Source organism: Microcaecilia unicolor, chromosome 5 (assembly GCF_901765095.1).
Source record: "Microcaecilia unicolor chromosome 5, aMicUni1.1, whole genome shotgun sequence".
In the NCBI taxonomy this organism is placed as follows: Eukaryota; Metazoa; Chordata; class Amphibia; order Gymnophiona; family Siphonopidae; genus Microcaecilia; species Microcaecilia unicolor.
Window position 1 is genome coordinate 3,821,811 of NC_044035.1, and position 21,867 is coordinate 3,843,677.

The following is a 21,867-nucleotide window of genomic DNA, read 5'->3' on the forward strand; positions in this document are numbered from 1 at the left end:
TAGTTATGGACTATGGAGAAAAGAAGACTATCCTCCTGGTGGAGAGTGGGGCAGCGCTCACGGACATGCAGAATCGGCATCTGGAGGCTTCCCTAAACATGCCTTTGAAGTGTATGCGCTGGCCCTTCAGGCCTCTTTCTGTAGTTCTTACTCTGCCAGTTCTGTCTTGGGGAGTGGCGGCTTTCCACCCTCTTTAGTGATTGCTTTGGTATATCCCATCAGTTCCTGGATTCATCTGCTGCAAAGGCTAAGGAAGGTAAAATTATGCCTTATCTGCTGATAACTGTCTTTCCTTTAGTCGCAGCAGATGAATCCAGGATCCCTCCTGTTGTTCGCCGTGTGATTTTTTTCTGTGTGATTTATCTTGGTTCTCTCTCAAAATAAAACCCCTCTTTAGGCAGGATTTTCTTTTGGGTTTTGTTGGTGAGAAAATAATTTCTTCTTATCTGATCCTGCTTTGTGAGGAGACATCTACTGAATGAAGGAGGAGCTAGCCGTCTGGTATCACTTCCTTCTGTTCGTTATTTCTGTCTCCCCTTGCTGACAGATGGACACAACCCACCAGTTCCTGGATTCATCTGCTGCAACTAAAGGAAAGAAAATTATCAGCAGGTAAGGCATAATTTTACCAGGATTAACAACCCTAATGAAGTTTGAAGAGTGGTCTGGCATTTGTCAGCTAAAATTTAATACTAAGAAGTGCAGGGTCATGCACTTGGACTACAAAAACCCAAGGGAACGGTACAGTTTAGGGGGTGAAGAACCTTTGTGCACAAAAGAGAAGCGGAACTTGGAGGGTGACTGTATGTGATGATTTTAAGGTGAAAGCTAGAAGGAAGCTTGGGTGCATGGGGAGAGGAATGGCCAGTAGGAAAAAGGAAGTGATTATGCCTCTTTAGAAAATCTGGTGAGACTTCATTTAGAATATTGTGTACAATTATAGAGACAGCACCTTCAAAAAGTTAATACAAGATGGAGTCTGTCCAGGGAACAGCTACTACAGTGGTCTACATCCTAAAACATATGGGGACAGACTGGGAAAGGGGATATATGATAGAGACATTTAAAAACCTACATCCCGACATCCCAACTAGCAAAACACCATACATACATACCCCCCTCCCCCCTGCCCTCCCAGTCATACCTCCTCCCCCTCAGTCTTGTAATAACTGGGAATCTGGGAACAAAATCTCACCCAAAAATCTTTGCCGTAGAAGGGCGTATTGCCTGTTAGCCACGTATGGGGATCTTCTGTGACTCATACACTCATAGTTAGCCACATCTGTCATTTTATTGTTATTATTATTATTTATTGCATTTGTATCTCACATTCCCCTACCTATTTGCAGGCTCAATGTGGCTTACATAGATTTGATAACATTGTCACAACAGGATATCGGATACAATTAGTAATGTGTAGCACTTAGGAAGGGGTGAGGGAAGAGAGTTGTTAGGGTAATTATAGGAGGTGTGCGGTGCGCTCATAGTTGAGTGGACTTAGTGAGGTTATAAGTTCTCATTGTAACATAGTAGATGACGGCAGAAAAAGACCTGCACGGTCCATCCAGTCTGCCCAAGAAGATAAATTCATATGTGTTACTTTTTTATTTGTACTGTCTTCTTCAGGGCACAGACCGTATAAGTCTGGCCAGCCCTATCCCCGCCTCCCAACCCCTATCCCCGCCTCCCAACCCCCAACCCCGCCTCCCACCACCAGCTCTGGCACAGACCGTATAAGTCTGCCCAGCACTATCCCTGCCTCCCACCACCGGCTCTGGCACAGACCGTATAAGTCTGCCCAGCAGTATCCCCGCCGCCCAACCACCAGCCCCGGCACAGACCGTATAAGTCTGCCCAGCACTAGCCCCGCCTCCCAACCACCAGCTCTGCCACCCATTGTAGGCCTTGTTTGGCCACCCAGCATGAATCTGGCACAGGTTCCTCACTTGTCCAGAACTGTAAGATCGTTTTTTTTAACTAAGATCGTTTTTTTTAACTACCAAAGTTGACATGCAAAGAAATCGTCTTTGTGGCGGGGAAAAACCTTGAGCAATCAATTCTGACTGCTCCTCCAGCAGCAGCAGCGCAGCATATGACCTTTCCACTGTTGACTGCAATACCCTGATAAGGACTTGGAAAGCCTTGTTCCATATAGTTAATTTTGGGCATTCCAAAAAAGAGTGCAAAAGATTGCCAGTCCCTGCCCGACATTTAAGACACAAATCTGAGTCCCACATCTTCAGTTTCGCTCTCCTTTCCCAGGTAATACAAGTTCTGTGTAAAATTTTATATTGAGTTTCTTGCAAATCTGCAGCCTTAACCATTTCATAAAGTGTCGTAAACAGAGTGTAAAATTGTGGACTGGAATATTGTGTTCCTAACTCTGCATTCCACCGATAAAGAACACTCTCAATCCCACCCTCTGAACTGGTCATTTTTACCAACTTGTACCAAGTGGAGAGTCTATTCCCAGCCTCTGGCATATCCTGGACCACCCGATTCAAGTTACCGTATGTCCATGCCTCCCCGTGTTTCACCTTTACCTGCTGCCAATAATGCCTTGCCTGCATGTAGTATAGCATGTGAGTGTTTGGTAGCTGACGGTGCTCTTTCGCCTGGGAAAAAGAATTAAAACTGTCTTCACTCGGGAAGAGCATATGACCTAATGTACTGCACTCCCACCTTGCCCACTTCTGGAATGCTGAAGGGCCCACACCAGCCGGAAAATCCACATTTCCCACAAAGCGCAGGAAAGGAGACACAATAGGGCTACGTGCATGGTGGGTGCGCCACCAGTTCCAAGCAGAATGCAAGGGTCTAAGATAACTGAATTGCTTATTAAACTTTGTGCCCAAACCCCGGGGGTGGGGGGTGTGCATGTACTAAATTTATAAACGAATATGGGGAACAAAATCTCTCCCACCATTTATCCGGGGTGAACTTTGACTGCCCGCCGAGCCCTTCAAAAACGATTCTCATCAATGCTGCCACATTGTACAAGCTTAGATCCAGCAAGTTAAGTCCTCGCTTCCTACTTAAAATTAATATTTGGTGTCCTATACGTGACCCCTTTTGCCTCCATATAAAAGCACACAGTACAGAACGAAGTAAACGCTCATCTTGTCTTTTGATCCAAATAGACGTCTGCAAAGGATATAATAATTTAGGGAGTAAGATCATCTTAGCCAGCGCTACCCGTCCTCACAAGGAGATCAGTAAGTCCATCCACCTTAAGCACAGTTGCTTGATCTTATTTATCTGATCCAGTATATTACACCTGTACACCACATCCGGGTTTGTGCTAAGATAAATACCTAGATATCGCATCGGGTGCTTCACCGGACGGATAGACAAACTCGCAAATCGAGGGTTATGATAACTACCTGACAAGGGAAGGAGTTTGGACTTGTCACAATTAACTCTTAGGCCTGATATAACTCCAGACTCCTTAACCATGGTTAATGCTTCCCCTAGATGTGAGGGGGCATCTGCAAGTTAAAACAGAATATCATCAGCAAATAAGTTGATACGGATCTCTTGCCCTCCTACTTGAAGACCTCGGATCTTATCACTCTGGCGCAATTTAATTGCAAGTGGTTCTATGGCTAACAAAAACTGCAATGGGGACAGTGGGCACCCCTATTTGATACCCCTCTGTAAGTTGAAACTCTTGTCAGTTTGTTGTTAACCAATAATCTCGTCTGTGGTCGATCGTATAAAACCTGAATTCAGTCAACAAACTGACCTCCATAACCCAGAAGAGATATTGCCACGAGATACTGTCAAACGCTTTATCCATGTCCAACCCCACGATGGCTTCTGTCTTCCCCTTCTCTTGATATGTGTGTATTGCCGCTAAAGCACAGGTGAGGTTCATAGAGGCGTACCCTCCTGGAACAAAACCCACCTGATCCTCATGTATAACACTGGGAAGACAATTATTCATCTGACGCACAAGAATATCTGCTAGAAGTTTGACATCCTGGTTAAGCAAGAAAGTTGGGCGGTACGAGCCCACTTGGGTGGGGTCCTTCGCCGGTTTGGGCAATAATATTATATGGGCTAGATTCTGGTGGAGGTCTACCCCTCCTGATGCTAAGCTGTTACACATATCGGCCAGTGGCCACGCCACCACATCCAACAGAATTCTCTAGTACTCTGGGCCGAAACCGTCCGGGCCTTGGGCTTTCGTCAACTTTAAAGCCTTAATTCCCAATCTGATTTCCTTTACAGAAACAGGCCTAGTCAGAGTTTTTGCCTGATCCATAGTAAACTGAGGGACCGATAAATCCCCAAAAAAGGCCTCCCTTTTCTCTGTATCTACATAAGTACATAAGTACATAAGTAGTGCCATACTGGGAAAGACCAAAGGTCCATCTAGCCCAGCATCCTGTCACCGACAGTGGCCAATCCAGGTCAAGGGCACCTGGCACGCTCCCCAAACGTAAAAACATTCCAGACAAGTTATACCTAAAAATGCGGAATTTTTCCAAGTCCATTTAATAGCGGTCTATGGACTTGTCCTTTAGGAATCTATCTAACCCCTTTTTAAACTCCGTCAAGCTAACCGCCCGTACCACGTTCTCCGGCAACGAATTCCAGAGTCTAATTACACGTTGGGTGAAGAAAAATTTTCTCCGATTCGTTTTAAATTTACCACACTGTAGCTTCAACTCATGCCCTCTAGTCCTAGTATTTTTGGATAGCGTGAACAGTCGCTTCACATCCACCCGATCCATTCCACTCATTATTTTATACACTTCTATCATATCTCCCCTCAGCCGTCTCTTCTCCAAGCTAAAAAGCCCTAGCCTTCTCAGCCTCTCTTCATAGGAAAGTCGTCCCATCCCCACTATCATTTTCGTCGCCCTTCGCTGTACCTTTTCCAATTCTACTATATCTTTTTTGAGATACGGAGACCAGTACTGAACACAATACTCCAGGTGCGGTCGCACCATGGAGCGATACAACGGCATTATAACATCCGCACACCTGGACTCCATACCCTTCCTAATAACACCCAACATTCTATTCGCTTTCCTAGCCGCAGCAGCACACTGAGCAGAAGGTTTCAGCGTATCATCGACGACGACACCCAGATCCCTTTCTTGATCCGTAACTCCTAATGCGGAACCTTGCAAGACGTAGCTATAATTCGGGTTCCTCTTACCCACATGCATCACTTTGCACTTGTCAACATTGAACTTCATCTGCCACTTGCACGCCCAATCTCCCAGTCTCGCAAGGTCCTCCTGTAATCGTTCACATTCCTCCTGCGACTTGACGACCCTGAATAATTTTGTGTCATCGGCGAATTTAATTACCTCACTAGTTATTCCCATCTCTAGGTCATTTATAAATACATTAAAAAGCAACGGACCCAGCACAGACCCCTGCGGGACCCCACTAACTACCCTCCTCCACTGAGAATACTGTCCACGCAATCCTACTCTCTGCTTCCTATCTTTCAACCAGTTCTTAATCCATAATAATACCCTACCTCCGATTCCATGACTCTGCAATTTCTTCAGGAGTCTTTCGTGCGGCACTTTATCTAAATCTCTTGCCTCATATAGTGATTGGTAATATTGGACGAACTGAGATTGTATTTGGGATTCCTTGTGATATCGCCTCCCAGACCCATCCTTGATGTAAGTGATGACCTGACGTTTCTTATAAGGGCACACCAAACTGGCAAAAAGTTTCCCCGCCTTCCTACCCCACTTAAACAGTTTGAATCTTTGGTAGTAAATATCTCTTTCCGCCCGACTGGTCAACAACTGATCAATCTGGCGTCTTAGCTCCATCATAGCATCTTTGGAGGGCTTATCCAACTGGTACATATGTTGCCTGCGAAGGGTTGGTATTCTTGTGACAACTGTAATAACTCCGCCTCTAGCTTTTTCTTCTTACTAGATGTATTTGCCAATATGTATCCCCTTAATGCTACTTTGGGGGCTTCCCAGAAAGTTACAGGTCCCATGTCTGGGGTCTCATTGGTCGATTGGAAATCTAGCAATTTTTCCTTCAAGTATGTTTGAAATGCAGAATCTTTATACAAAGAGGGCGAGAATTTCCACACCCTGTCTGTCAAATCTGCTGTGTAAGATATAGCAAGCGATATTGCAGAGTGATCTGATAAGGAGTTGTCAATAACCTGAACCTCCTTGACTACCGAGAAAAGGGATTGTGATATAAGGAAATAATCTAATCTAAAGTAAGTGTTATGTGGGTGTGAATAGAATGTAAATTCTGTGTCGTGTGGGTGTAGTAACCTCCACATATCCAATGTCCCCAGCTTATGTATTATAAAATTGACACCCTTGCTCTCAATGGCCCTTCCCCTTGGTTTAACAGGTTTACAATCAACAGTGGGATCGGCACAAGTGTTAAAGTCCCCCCCCCCCCCCCCCCCCCCCCCCCCCCCCAGAACGAGTTGATACTCTGAATATGGTGTCAGCTTAGCCACTAATTCAGAAAAGAATTTATGGCTGTATGCATTAGGGTCATACAAATTACAAAAGCCTAGTTTGCGACCCCATAGTTCACTTAGCATTATAACATATCTACCTTCTCTATCTTGAATTATTTTATGAATGTTGATCAGAAGTTGTTTATGAATTAATATAGCCACCCCCCGCTGCCTGGTGTTATAAGAAGAGCTAACCACCTCACCCAACCAGCCCTTTTTCAACTTTGCATGCTCAGCGCTGGACAAGTGAGTTTCCTGCAAAAAAAGCGATGTCATCCTTTTCGGATTTCAACCATGCTAATATTTTTGTGCGTTTAACAGGAGAGTGTATGCCATCCACATTAAGAGATATAAATTTTAGATTAGCCATGGCAAGTAAACAGAGCTATGTTAAGCGTGACATACTCCCTTTCCGTCCCACAGGCCTCCCAGCTGAGCCTGCTGGACTTTTTCAACCCCGCTACAACAACCCCCAGTAGAAAACAACATGATTCCCAGACTGCGTTACCCACCCCCACCTCCCCTCTTACGGTAGTGATCACTAGAACTACGCAAATATAATCCAACCGAACAAAAAGCAGTGTGCTAGAGCAAACAAAGTAACCTAATACCAAAAAACTGCTCTAACTGAAAGGTTAATCAGTGTTTATTTGGAGAAAAGCCCTCAGAAACCGTAGGCGAATCGCCTGAAGGTTTTGAGTGTGGTTAAAGATAATCTTATAATGACTTGTAACACACACTATAGTTCGATCATTGGGCTGAAAAACTCCATTTCAAAAAGGGGTCAAAAGAATTATTGATCACCTCAAACAATGAATTTCTTTCAATAAATTTTTTAAAATTTTTGAATTTTATAATACTATTTCAAAAAATGTCCCAACTACACATCAAAAAAAGTAGCACTTAGCTTTTGAATGTGTTGAGACTCGGGCACTCATCACTGTCCGTTCTACGGGGACCCGTTTCGCCTAGAAACGTGGCTTCTTCAGGAACGGAGTGCTTAGAGATGTATTGAAGATCTAGAATAAACAAAAATCATGCCATGAAAGAAAATAATAATGATTGTACACCCAGAGTTCACACCACGGTCAAACTTACTTGTCAACAAATTTCTACATTACTTCAAAATGGCGCCTCAGCGTCTAACTACAGTCAGCTGACTGAAATAGAAATTGTGCCAATCAATGGCGTTGTTGAGCCCATTTGGTTCTAGAGTATTGAATTCAAAAATTAACCTCGCTTCCCTTCTCAATAAGGTGAGCTTGCGATTGCCCCATCAATAGCCAATCTATACATGTCCAATTTTGAATCAACATGGATTGCCTGTTCTCCATTTCATTGTGCCATTTTACACTGGTGGAGGTACATAGACGACATTTTTATGCTCTGGGGTGGTTCTTTTTTTGATGTGTAGTTGGGACATTTTTTGAAATAGTATTATAAAATTCAAAAATTTAAAAAAATTTATTGAAAGAAATTCATTGTTTGAGGTGATCAATAATTCTTTTGACCCCTTTTTGAAATGGAGTTTTTCAGCCCAATGATCGAACTATAGTGTGTGTTACAAGTCATTATAAGATTATCTTTAACCACACTCAAAACCTTCAGGCGATTCGCCTACGGTTTCTGAGGGCTTTTCTCCAAATAAACACTGATTAACCTTTCAGTTAGAGCAGTTTTTTGGTATTAGATCACTAGAACTACCCCATGTTCCCCCCACTCATACTCTCTTTCCCACTCAAACATATCATTCATACCTACCCCATCCCTCCTCCCTCTCTCCCCCCCCTTATGAACCCTCTCTTCCCTCTTAAGTTGCGCTTGCACCCTCCCCCCTCCACGAACAACGCAGCAAAAGTTTATTCACCCCGCATCCTCTCTGCTCTCTTAATATGAAATTATTCCTCCCCAAGTAGTCTCCCCAGACACTTTGAACCTCACCCCTAGAAACAGACCTCCATAAACCTAAACGTTCTTATGGCCCTCTGTGATAGAGAACCCAAGCAAAAGATCAATGGAATCCACATCCGTAGAACCTCCCTCTCCCCCACCTTATGCTTGCTGGGTGGGATGCTGTCCAGAAAGAAAAAAAACACAGCATGGTGGATTTGCTCTGATCACTTATCAGATGTTACCTTCACTCAGCAGGCTCACTTTGTCCCTCTTTATTAAGACTGCCCAGGAAGGCCTGAGCCACCGAGACTTCCAAGAACAGGACCGATTTCCCTGCATGCCAAATTCTGAGTTTAGCTGGGTACATAAGCGAGAAACGAATACCTTTTCTGTGCAATGAAGTGCACGTTGGCGCCATAGCTCTGTGCATTTGTGCTACTCTGACTGAATAATCATTAAACATTAACAGTCGGTGTCCTTCATACTCCAATGGCGACTTCTTAGAACGGAAAGCTTTCAGCAATTGTTCCTTTTCTTGCCAATTTATGTAGTGTGCGATGGCTGTACACGGTTTACTGTCGCGCTTTCCTCGCAGTCCAATCCGATGTGCATGGTCACATTGCATTCCATTTGTACAGCCTTCTATTCCTAGCTGTTTTGGCAACCATGTGCTGAAAAACTGGTATAGTAGCTCCCTGTCCTGGACTGACTCAGGCAGACCAATGACCCGAAGGTTATATTGCGGCGGTTCCTATTCTCTTGTTCCTCCAAGCTGCCTCTTTTTGTAAATCCACAATCTACGACGCCATGCCACGTGTTGCGTCTTCCTGCTCCGACACACACTGTTCCACTTCTTCAATTCTCCGGGTCTGAGTATCAAATTTCTCACATCTTCTCCACTGCTGTCTGGATTTCATTTAACCGGTCTTCCAGCGCCGTTGCCACTGTCCGTGAGATCTCCCTTGCCCAGTCTCCTGTCTGCCGCTCTGTCGCCTGCTGAGACTCTTGACCCGCCGCCATCTTAGTTGCTTTCAGTGGAAGAGCTTTTTTGTGTTTTAGGCTTCTCTGGCTTGTTGTGGGCATGCCTTCTCCCAAAACACTCTCTGAGACGCTCAGCTATACCTGAGCACTTCCCAATCGAATCGGAAGTCTAATACAATCAGCAAACCTGGGAAGGACATGTATAATTAGCAGGTATTTGCAGAGATACGACGGAGCTCACTTTCTTGCTGCCGTTCAGGTAGCAGGCATCGCGTGACCCCAGAAATTGAAAGTTAACGACAAGTATCTAACATCCCATTTCTAGGAAAATATAGAACAAACAATCTGTGTAGAATTCAGTCATCGATTCAGACTCCAATTGATTCAGAATGCTGCAGCAAGACTAATAGAAGGTTGCAAGCGATGTGACCACATCACACCATTGTTGCAAAAAGACCACTGGCTACCAGTACAATACAGGGCTAAATTTGAAACCGTCTGATCTTCAAGGCCCTTAAAGAAATGGCCCAGAGTACTTGAAGAACAAAATCACCTTCTACACATCTCCAAGGACACTAAGGTCCTCCCAAGGAGTATCCTTAACCATACCCTCTCCAAAGGACATCACATGATGTGATACCCGCAAGCGAGCCTTCTCCGGAGTAGCCCCCACACTCTGGAAAGCACTCCCTGAAAGGCTTCGCTTTAACATAAGACCCTGTCTATTTCAGGATGCAGGTGAAAGCTTGGCTCTTCAAACAGGCCTTTAATGGAAGAAGTAAGTAACTTGCTAGTCGCGCACACACAAGGAATGACACCAGCTGTAGATAGCAGAACATGTTTATCCACTCCTACCCTAGCTAAGATAATAGTAAAGCACCTTTCTGACCTCATGTGCAACTATCTTAAATTAATCCTCTTATTTTCTTACTCCTGTTATTCTATCTTACCTATCTATATGTTCCATCTTTGCTTTTACCGTATGCTGTCTATTAAAATGTTTTATTTTGTATTGTGTTGACATTGTAAGTACTATACTTTGCCATAGTTTGTATTGTCTGAACATTTTTGCTGCTGTGATTGTCTGTTGCTTATGTTTGACTTATTCTTGCTGTACACCGCCTTGAGTAAATCCCTCCTCTCAGTACTCTTCTCCACCACCACCAACTCCAGGCTCCGCCCTTTCTGCCTCGCCTCACCCCATGCTTGGAATAAACTCCCTGAGCCCATACGCCAGGCCCCCTCCCTGCCCATCTTCAAATCCTTGCTCAAAGCCCACCTATTCAATGTCGCCTTCGGCACCTAACCACTACACCTCTATTCAGGCAATCTTGACTGCCCCAACTTGACATTTCGTCCTTTAGATTGTAAGCTCCTTCGAGCAGGGACTGTCCTTCTTTGTTAAACTGTACAGCGCTGCGTAACCCTAGTAGCGCTCTAGAAATGTTAAGTAGTAGTAGTAAATTCCTTTAAAAAGGCGGTAAATAAATCCTAATAAATTAAATAAACCACTTCCTTTCACAATGTTATAAGCTTGCTTATCTCATTGGGGAGGTCATTTGGATCAACTTCAGTTTTTGATGGTTGGAGTCCATGAGAGAGTACAAGATTGAAATTGTGACCTGCACAACCTATCCAGACATCTTGAAATGCTGCTTTCATATTAGCCTGCATTATCAGTCTCGTAGATGAGACTAGCCTGGTGGAGATTATACTCTTCCAAAATTCTCAAAACAAATCAACGAGTATTCTCACCAGTTTATCAATGGTTTCCCTCATTGCCAAAATTGCTGAACACATGCACCTGTTTTCCATCAAGTTGAGCTCCTCTTTCAAATGTATTTTAGTCAAGGTGTTGGTGTTACGTTTCCAAGTAGAGGTGTGCATGGGGGCATAATTTGGTCCCTATCTCCTACTGCCCACATTCACTTTTGATCTGTTCCCTCCTGTCCCTGTGGTAGTAATGACTTTTTTGTCCGCATCCCCACAGATTTACGCGGGGTTTCCGTTGTCCCCATGCCCGCACACATGTCTAGTACCAAATGATCTTTTAACTCATGGAAGGGAACTTCCGGCAACATAACTAACAAGCACATCTTTGGATCCAAGGACCACTTAACTCCTGTCCAGCTCTTAATTTTGTCCCAGACCTGATTCCAATACACTCTGCTAATTTCATGGTCCCACCACAGATGCTCATAAGTTCCTCTACTTCCACTCTTTTTCCGGACTCTGCCTTTATGCGCCCTCGTGATTAGCATATATTGCCTCTGTTGATAGTTAGTGACCATCGAACATGAGTAAATATATTTATAACTTGCACCCAAGTATCATGTTCCAAAGACATTCCCAGCCAGAGTTCCCAAGCCCTTTCATGGGGTTTACTTGGTATCGGTAACTGGTTGAAATGAGCCTTATATAGTCTGGGTAACAGGTTTTTTTTGCTGGAATTAAGTTCCATATCTGTGGGCTGTCTGGTCAAGTTGTATTGGGCATCCATTCCCCTATAAAAAAAATCTCAAAGCTGAAAATATTGGTAAAAGAGCAGCCTGCATTGATAATAAATTGTCATACAATACCAAATTTTTACGTTGAACCCCCATATTCTCTAACGTGGCACATAAAGAATAAGAATAATTTTGTAGAATAAGCTTATAGGGGTGCAAGTTTCCAGCAGTATCTAACTGACCTTTTGGTTCTTACCATTGCTGTTTTAAGGGAGGCAGAAAGGAGTGATTTCTAACACCAACCAGCTGTCATACACTGAGGAGAGAGAGGAAAGAGTGTTCTGTGTGAACCCGGTGTTTCTCCTCAAACTGGTCATGGTGATCTTTCATTGCTTTGAGACCTGCAGCCTTATATTACCTTACTCAAACATGGAGAAGCCTAACTCCTCTCCTCCTTTGGGTAATGTTAAGTCCTTCCAAGCTGATATTTGGCCTTTTCTGTCCCCATATGAAAGTTCTCAGCATTTTAATAAATATGTATGTGGTTTACAAAAACATAGCACCATCACTGAATATCAGCCCTAATGTTTTCTTAATCATCTCAGCTTGTATATGCCACTCTGGTTCAGACCAATGGTCCATCTAGCCCAGTATCCTGCTTCCACCAGTGGCCAATCCAGGTCACAAGTACCCGGCAGAAATCCAATTAGTAGCAACATTGCAGGATACCAATTCCGGAACGAGCAGTGCTTCCCCCATGTCCATCTCAATATCACACTATGGACGTTTCCTCCAGGAACTTGTCAAAACCTTTTTTAAACCCAGATACTCTAACCACTCTTACCATATCCTCCGACAGCGAGTTCCAGAGCTTAACTATTCTTTGAGTGAAAAAATATTTCCTTCTATTTGTTTTAAAAATATTTCCTTGTAATTTCATTGAGTGTCCCCTGGTCTTTTGTACTTCTTGAAAGACACGTTACACTATCCCTCTTCTTCCTTCTTTTCTTTAGGTGTTCCTCTCTAGATTTTCAGCCTTCCAAATCTCACAAGAAAGTTTTGAAGAAGATGCTGAAGTTTCTTGTTAAAGGGGAAGTTTGCAGAGGTGCTGAGCATGATACAGGTGGGTGCCGATGGTGTTTCTTAGCTCCCAATCAGCTGCAGATATTCTCGAGGTTCCAGAAGTTATTTGCATTTTTCTGTTTTCTCTCTGAGCAGTGCCAGAGAGCTTCTCTCTCACTTTGTGAGGAGATGACAGGAACTAGGTGCTGTTCATTAAAGTACCTGAATATAATATGTAAACTGCATTGGTTGCACCACAGAAGGCCGATATATTAAATGCATTCCTCTTACCTTACCTATTCATTGTTTTGCAGCAATCTTATGGGTGGTGTAGCCAGACAGCCGATTTTGAGTGGGCCTGAGTCAGAGTGAGTGGACTCAAAATTTCATCTCTGTCTCTCTCCCCCTCCCCCCAACCAAAAGAAATACCCAAATTTCATTATTGCACCCCCTGCCTTCCCTGTACCCCCTTCCAAACTAAATGACATACTTGAGTTGGTGGGGATCCCCAAGCTCTGCCAGCTGAAGACCTCCTTCTCGCCAAATGAACTTACACCTTGGGTGACAGTCAAGCTCATTTTCAAAGCACTTAGCCTCCCAAAGTGCTTTGAAAATATGCCTAAGTGTCACCCTGAGCGGCTGCTGTTGCCAGCCTCTGACTATGCTCGATTTCACGTATATGCGAAAATTGACCATGCGTTTGAGGGTGGGGGGGAGGTAGGTGACTGATAACGGTTGCTCAGCAACCCTTATACCAGCCACCAAAAGTGTAAATTTGTTCAGTTGGGGGGGGAGGTCTTCAGTTGGTATGGCTTGCGGATCCCCGCCAGCCACACTAAGGGAGCACAAATTTCGGGTGGGACCTGGCCCATCTGTGGCTACGCCACTGCTGTCAGGGCCTATAGTGGAGGTAATACTGTGGGAACTCAGCCAGGTCAATAATGCTGGGTGATGTCATCCCACAGCGCTCGGTGTGGACACTGACTAACGATATTAACTCTGAACTTTCTAGCAGCACCCCCACTGCACATGTTCTGATGCCTTCCCGCCCGACACACGAGCGTGGATCCCTGAGTCTTTGTTTTTCTGCAGAGCTGGGAGGATGCGTCTTCATGTTCTTCTCACATTACATACAATTTCTCTCTTTCGCAGTGCCTCCACATGCAGGTATTTTTTCACCTTGTATGATCAGTTTTTGATTTTTCTTCAGTATATTTTATTTCCCTTTAGTTTTACTAGTTTTTTTACTCGGCCCATTTAGGTCAGAGCACCGACCTCAGTTTGAACGCTGCCCCCTTTTCTGTTCACAGTTGAGGAGTTTAATTTGGCCACGATTCTTTTCTTGATGTCCTGGAAGATCTACAGTGGCTTCAAAAGGTGCATCCAGTGTAATCGAGTGATTTCTATGACTAACTCTCACTCCTGGTGCATTGGGTGCCTTGGGACTGACCATGAGCCTAACTCTTGTTCTGTCTGTTAAAAATGCAGCTGAGGACTCAGAGGGCACAGCAGGTCCAACAGGAGAGACTTCTTGGCTCCTTGAAGGCCGGTACATCATCATCAGCACTGGAAGCATTGATCTTGATGGTTGCCAAGACTTCAGCATCCACTGGGAGTGCACTGGCATCAAGAAAGTCTCCCTGTCTCTCGACATTGGGCACTGAGAGTAGACCCAAGGCCCTTTCAGCATTGACACCGAAGGACCATGATGCTGAGTGTCGGGGAAGCCCAAGAAGCATAAGCATTTGTCCACATTTACGCATGGTGCTGGGAGTGCCATGGCATCAACATCGCTAGTACCTGAGAAATGCTGGCACTGGGAGGAGTGCTCCCTATCTTTGGAAGAGGTGCCAGTGCGCAAGTCTCCGGGCAACCAGGTCCCCGCTACCGATTCGGCACCAACTCCTGCTCAGGCTGCCTCTCTCCTGGCTCTTCCGTTTTGGCCTATGCCTTCTTTGATGAGTGGTTCTGAGCCATGCTTAGGGAGGAACTGGTGCAGATGCAGCAGCTGCTATCCACTCAGGTATCGAGGGCACTTGTGCCAGCTGAAGATCAGCCTCAGATTCTTCCTGAGGCTTCTACCGGGCCTGTGCAGAGAATCTTTACATTGGCACCTCGAAGGGTGTTGTGTCAACATCAGCACATGCAATACCGCTCTCGATGTCAGGGAGGAAGTTTTCCCAGAGTCAGAGAGTAGGGCTGTACTTGGGTGCTCTTCACGGTGTGGACAGGGTTCCACTGAGCCAAGGCAGGTACAGATTCATTCAGCCCGATCTGAATACAGTGAGGAGTCTGAATGGGACTGTTCATAGGACTCAGAAGAGGACCCTCATCACTTTTCGGAGGTTCCTTCTGACCCCTCCCCACCTCAGGAGAGATGTAAGTCTCCACCTGAGGGTTTCTTTCACTGATTTTGTCAGGGAGATGGCTTCTGCCATCCCATTTAAGTTAGAGGAAGAGCCCAGGGCATAGATGTTTCCTCCTAAGGAAGGGGTCATGGTACCACTGCATACTATCCTTAAGGATGCACTGACGAAGAACTGGGAATCTCCCCTCTTAGAGTAGGTCGCACCTGTCCGTTATGGTCCCCAGAGGTCAGATGTCAGCATTGGCTTTTGTCTGGTTCTAGGTTCTGTTTCTTTGGTCCTGGATCCACTTCTCAGGGGCAGTGGGTTTTGCAGCACATTAATACAACACACAGGTGTGGCTTGGAAAAGATATTTTATATAGAAATAGGCTTACAGCACAGAGAACAGAAAGGTATTACAGCTGCTTTTGTGTTTCTCAGGATCTGTGTCCCTCTGGTTCTGTGAGTGTCTATCAGTGAAGGAGAGTTTGTCCTTCTTTTGGGGCTGAGGAGGGGGGATGTGTGTGGAATGGCTCTCCGAAAAAGAATGCAGGAATGATGGGGTATGTGTGTGTTCTGTGTGGGGTGTTTCTGTGTCCTTCTCTGGACTTAAATATCTGAATTCTTTTTCCCAGCACCAGCCTATGATATTATTTGGTTAGTTTGATCCTATGTCTCCTGATTACCAAGAAGGTGTTCATTCCTTTGAAGGCACAGTTTATGGAGACAGTGGTCTGGTTTCTATTGTTCTCCTGAGTACTGGTTCTGGTCTTTTTTTTATTGATGTAAAGCACAGGTGTTAAAACATGCAAACTAAGCCCAAGATAGGGAACATCCTGTTTATCTGTATTGTCATCACCAGGGATCAGACCAGGAGGGGGAGGAATGTCAGAGCTGCTTGCATTATTTCCCAGAGGCCTGTGGGTAGGCCCTGATTCTTCAGTTAGTCTAACTTTCAAGCCTAACCCAATGTAATGCTAACAGCACCTAAGAAGGTGGATAGGCAGTATTGTGTCCAGAAGGCTTCCGACTTTGCTGCCTCACCACTCTCTGGTGGTTCAATCTGCCTTCAAACGAGCTAGAAGCTCCAGGACTCATGCCTCATCACCCCCAGGAAGAGAGGCTTGGACACTAGCATGTTTGGGAGGAAAGATTTTCAGGGCTTGATGCTCATTGCCTGTATCCATACCTACCGGCCGTACACAAGCCTATATTTGCAGTCTTTGGTCTGCAGTATACTCAGTCTTGCAGAGTCTTTTAAAGAGGAGCAGCCCGCAGAGCTTTGCCAGTTGACCAGTCAGCAGCTGGAGTGAAGAAAATATGTGACCAGGTGCGCATACAATTCTTTTGACATAGCATCCAGACTCTTCGCCATGGATGTAAGGATGCGCAGATTCTCATGGCTTCATGTCTATGACCTGGAACCAGCGGTTTAGGAGAGATTGACTGACATCCCATGCTGAGGTGACAATTTGTTTGGAGGTAAGGTAGAAGAGGTTGTTGACCTCATTAAGAAACATACTGATACCATCCAAACCCTGTCTCTGCACCCTCCAGTTGCAACCTCATGGAGATTTTCCAGTGGGCCTAGGCGGCAACCCTACTAATCTCAAAGATATGGGTTTCCACCACTTTTCCGCTCTGCCCAGAACCCTCGGGCCCAGTGTTCTAGATCTCTCCAGTTGAAGCAACGGACAAGCTTTTGACTGGCTCCAGGAGAGCATAGCCGCACTCAAAGTAACCGTCCTGGATGCCTTACCAGTAGGGAGGAAGTTGAATTTTTATCATCACAGGTGACCTCTTGTAACCTTCAACAAGTGGGTTCTTCAAATAGTCTGTCACAGTTACGCCTGCATTGGCGTCAAGACCAGAAAATTGCTTACCGAGGGCATCGTTCATCAGCTCTCAGCAGGTACTTGCAGAGGAAATCTCTGCCCTTCTACAGGCCAGCAAAGTCAAACCCATACCACCAGGGGAAGAGGGGAAGGGATTCTGTTCCAGGTACTTCCTTGTGCCCAAAAAGACAGGGGGATTTTATCCCATTCTAGATTTTGAAGAAATCAATGATCAAAGAAAAAGTTCAGAATGATTTCCCTGGGTAGCCTTCTACCCATGATTCAGGGCCACGATTGACTTAAGGATGCCTATACCCACATTTTGATACTTCCCAGTCTGACATTGCTGCCTGGATGTCTCACCGCCATCTGAAACTAAACATGACCAAGATTGAGCTTCTTATCTTTCCCCCTAAACCCACCTCTCGTCTTCCCCCATTCTCTATCTCTGTGGATAACACTGACATCCTCCCTGTCTCGTCAGCTTGTAACCTTGGAGTTATCTTTGACTCCTCTCTCTGCCTCTGCACATAGAAATGACAGGTTTTAGCAGTCTGTTGGATTTCTCTATTATTTCACCAAAATTTGTCCCTTCTTTTCTGAGCACACTATCAAAACCCTTATCCACTCTCATCACCTCTTGCTTAGACTACTGCAACTTGCTTCTCACAGGTCTCCCACTAAGCCATCTCTCTTCCCCTCAAATCTGTTCAAAATTCTGCTGCCCGACTTATATTCCACCAATGTTGCTATGCTCATATTAGCCCTCTCCTCAAGTCATTTCATTGGCTCCCTGTTTCCGCATACAGTTCAAACGCCTCTTATTGACTTACAAGTGCATTCACTCTGCAGCTCCTCAGTACCTCTCCACTCTTATTTCTCCCAACATTCCTCCCCGGGAACTCCATTCATTTAATAAATCTCTCTTATCTGTACTGTTCTCCTCCACTGCCAACTCCAGACTCCGTTCCTTTTATCTTGCTGCACCATATGCCTGGAATAGACTTCCTGAGTCAGTACATGAAGCTCCATCTCTGGTCGTCTTCAAATCTAGACTAAAAGCCCACCTTTTTGAGGCTGCTTTTAACTCTTAACTCCTATTCACTTGTTCAGTACCCATGTCTGTTTTATCAATCCCATCTTAAATAATTCCCTCATCCCTTATTTGTTCTATTTGTCTGTCCTGTTTAGATTGTAAGCTTTGTCGAGCAGGGATTGTCTCTTACATGTTCAAATACACAGTGCTTTGTATGCCTAGTAGTGCAATAGAAATGATAAGTAGTAGTAGTAAGTATCTCACATTCTGCACAGGGAAACACCACTACCAGTACCGTGTTCTGCCATTTATTCTCACATCCCTATCTAGACGGTTGACTGGTCATGAGCACATCACGGGAGGGGGCATCCACCACCTCAGAAGGTTCTAACAATGGATGCATCCAACCTGTGATGGGGAGCTTATGTAGATGGGCTTCAGACCTGGGGGACTTGGTCTGCTAAGGAAACAGATCTCCATATCAATCTCCTCAAGCTAAAGGGCCATTTGGAATGCTCTGAAGGCTTTCAGAGATCGACTACAGAATCAAATCATTCTCATTCAAACAGACAACAAGGTTGCAATGTTTTATGTAATCAAGCAGGGGGGTATGGGATCCTACCCTTTGTGTCAGGAAGCAGTGGGAATGTGGCAGTGGGCCCTCCTTCAAGGAATGGTCTTCTGAGCCCTGTAACTAGTAGGAAAGGACGACTGCCTGGCGGACAGACTGAGCAGGGTTTTATAACCGCAAACGTGGTCTCTCAACATGGGCATAGCCCCCAAGATCTTCCAAGAGTGGGGCACCCCCTTGATGGATCTTTTTGCTACTCATCTCAACAGCAAAGTCCCCCAGTTCTGTTCCAGGCTCAGATCACAAGGCAGACAAGTGTCGAATGCCATTCTCCTACATTGGGAGTAGGGACTTTTGTATGTGTATCCTCCAATACCTCTCATAGAGACTTTACTTAATCTCAAACAAGACCAGGGAACTATGATCCTAATCGTCCCTTACTGGCCAAGGTAGATCTGTTTTCTTCCTCTTCTGGAGTTTTCTTCCAAGCATCCGTAGAAATTAGAATATGCTCCAACCCTCTTCATGCAGAATGAGGGATCTGTTCTGCATCCCAACCGCCAATCCCTGTCCCTCACAGGTTGGATATTGAGAACATAGAATTTGAATCCTTAGATTTGCTGGAGGGAGTCTCCTGTATCTTGCTGGCTTCCAGGAAAGACTCCACTAAGAGGTGTTACTCATTTAAGTGGAGGTTTGCTGCCTGGTAGGGCAAGACCTTAGATCTCCTCACCTGCCCTACACAAAAACTGCTTGAATACCTCATGCACCTTTCTGGGTCTGGTTTGAAAACCCACTCTGTAAGGGTTCATCTAAATGCAATTAGTGCTTATCATCGCAGTATAGGAGGTAAACCCATCTCTGTACAGCCTCTAGTTCACTTCATGAGAGGTTTGTTACTGACAAAGCCCCCTATCAAACCTCCAGCTATTTCATGGGATCTCAATGTTGTCCTCACCAAGCTCATGAAAGCTCCTTTTGAGACGCTTGACTCCTGTCATCTGAAGTATTTGACTGGAAAGTGGTGTTTATGGAGGTGGTCACTTCGGCTCGCAGAGTCGGTGAGCTTCAGGCCATAGTAGCTGATCCATTTTATACTGTTCACAACTATAGAGTAGTTCTCCACATGCACCCCAAGTTCCTTCCTAAGGTAGTGTCTGAGTTCCATGTTAATTAGTCAGTTGTTCTTCCAACTTTTTTCCCCAAACCACATGCCCATCCTGCAAAAGTGTACTGCATACCTTTGGATTGTAAGCAAGCCTTAGCCTTCTATCTGGAGGCTAAGCTCATAGACAGTCCACCTAGCTTTTTGTTTCTTTTGACCCAAACCGGATGGAGGTAGCCATTGGCAAACACACAATTTCCAATTGTCTAGCAGATTGCATCGCCTTTACTTATGCTCAGACTGGGCTGACTCTAGAGGGTTATGTCAAGGCTCATAATATCGGAGCCATAGCTGTGTTGGTTACCCACTTGATGTCAGCTTCCATAGAGGAGACTTGCAAAGCTGCAATGTGGTCATCTGTCCATACATTCACATCTCATTACTGCCTTGAGCAGAATACCCAATATGATAGCCAGTTTGGGCAAGCAGTCCTGCAGAATTTGTTCGGTGTATAGAATCCTACTCCACTCCCCTAGGTCCTGTTCCAGGCTGCACCTCCACAACTAGTTTGTAAATAGTTTCAAGTTGATTGAATTAAAGACCTCGATGTTTTGAGTCCCTATTGACCTAGTATTGGTTTATTGTTCTGGAATCTTGCCAGGTACTTTTTTATTTATGTATATTCTGCACTATCGCCAAAGTTCTAGGCGGATTACAAAATAACATACATAAAATCAGTACAAAAAAAAACAAACGAAATCAAGCTCAGCTTGAATATCATGGACTCATGAGCAAACGCATTTCAACTGAAACTCAACACAGAAAAAACACACTGTCTCATCCCCTCATCCCAATACAATACGAACAAACCCACAAACATAAACACCCCAGATTATACCCTCCCTATCTCAGACAGCCTGAAAATTCTCGGCGTTACAATCATCCATAACCTCACACTAGAGAACCAAGTGAAATCTAAAATGTTCCACTCAATGTGGAAACTCAAACGCGTGAAACCATTCTTCCCGAGGGAAACATTTTGCAACTTCATACAATCAATGGTAATAAGCCATGTAGACTACTTCAACGGAATTTATGCGGGATGCAAAGAACAAATTATAAAGAAACTTCAGACCACTCAAAACACGGCAACCAGGCTTATATTTGGAAAAATGCGATTCAAAAACGCCAAATCCCTCCGAGAAAAGCTGCACTGGCTCCCAATCAAAGAACGTATTGCTTTCAAAATCTGCACCCTGGTTCATAAAATTATCTACAGCGAAGCCCCGGGATACATGACACACCTCATAGACCTACCAACCAGAAACACAACAGGATCAACACGAACATACCTAAATCTCCACTACCCAAGCTGCAAAGGACTCAAATACAAATCAACCTATGCATCCAGCTTTTCCTACATAAGCACACAACTATGGAACGCATTACCAAAAGCCGTGAAAACAACTTATGATCACCTAAGCTTCCGGAAATCATTAAAAACTGATCTGTTCAAAAAGGCATACCCTACCAATCCAACTTAAATGCCTGTACACTGCAACACAATGAAGCCAAAGCTCGTAATGGACATATAATAACTCTTCCTCTCTACAATTCTCTACTGTGTCTGTACACATGAACCTTATTCTACCACAACATTACTGTATTTGTTCATACTGGAATTGGCGAACGCCTTTACGGTACTATGTAAGCCACATTGAGCCTGCAAATAGGTGGGAAAATGTGGGATACAAATGTAACAAATAAAATAAATAAAAATAAAACTCATACACATTTTACAGTTGGACTCTTAAACTGAAAACATACATAAATTATATAACATGCTGCCATTCCAAAACATTTCAACAACTGTACTTTTAATCTTGAATATCTTAGGGAGCATTATAAGCTTCAACAAATAACAAGAATTTGATCTTTCTTGAATTCTTTCAAGCTTTGAAGCTCTCTTATCTGTTTTGGGAAGACATTCCAAAAAAGTAGACCAGCTATATAGAAGATCTTTTTTCTACATTCTTCCAGCCTAACAATTTTGTATGAACGAAAAAAAAAAACAAAAAAACATTGATTGACAGATCTCAGTGATCATCTAGGCTAGTA

At 44.4% G+C, this 21,867-nt stretch overlaps 1 protein-coding gene across 5 annotated transcripts in view; it reads left to right on the forward strand.

Moving 5' to 3' along the window:
* ATE1 (arginyltransferase 1) overlaps positions 1-21,867 on the forward strand; it is a 173,522-nt gene that overhangs the window by 17,077 nt on the left and 134,578 nt on the right. For all 5 annotated transcript variants that reach the window (XM_030202595.1, XM_030202594.1, XM_030202596.1 and 2 more), the window contains exon 4: positions 12,807-12,916. In XM_030202595.1, coding sequence (XP_030058455.1) covers positions 12,807-12,916 — 110 coding nt within the window. The remainder of the gene's footprint in view (positions 1-12,806; positions 12,917-21,867) is intronic.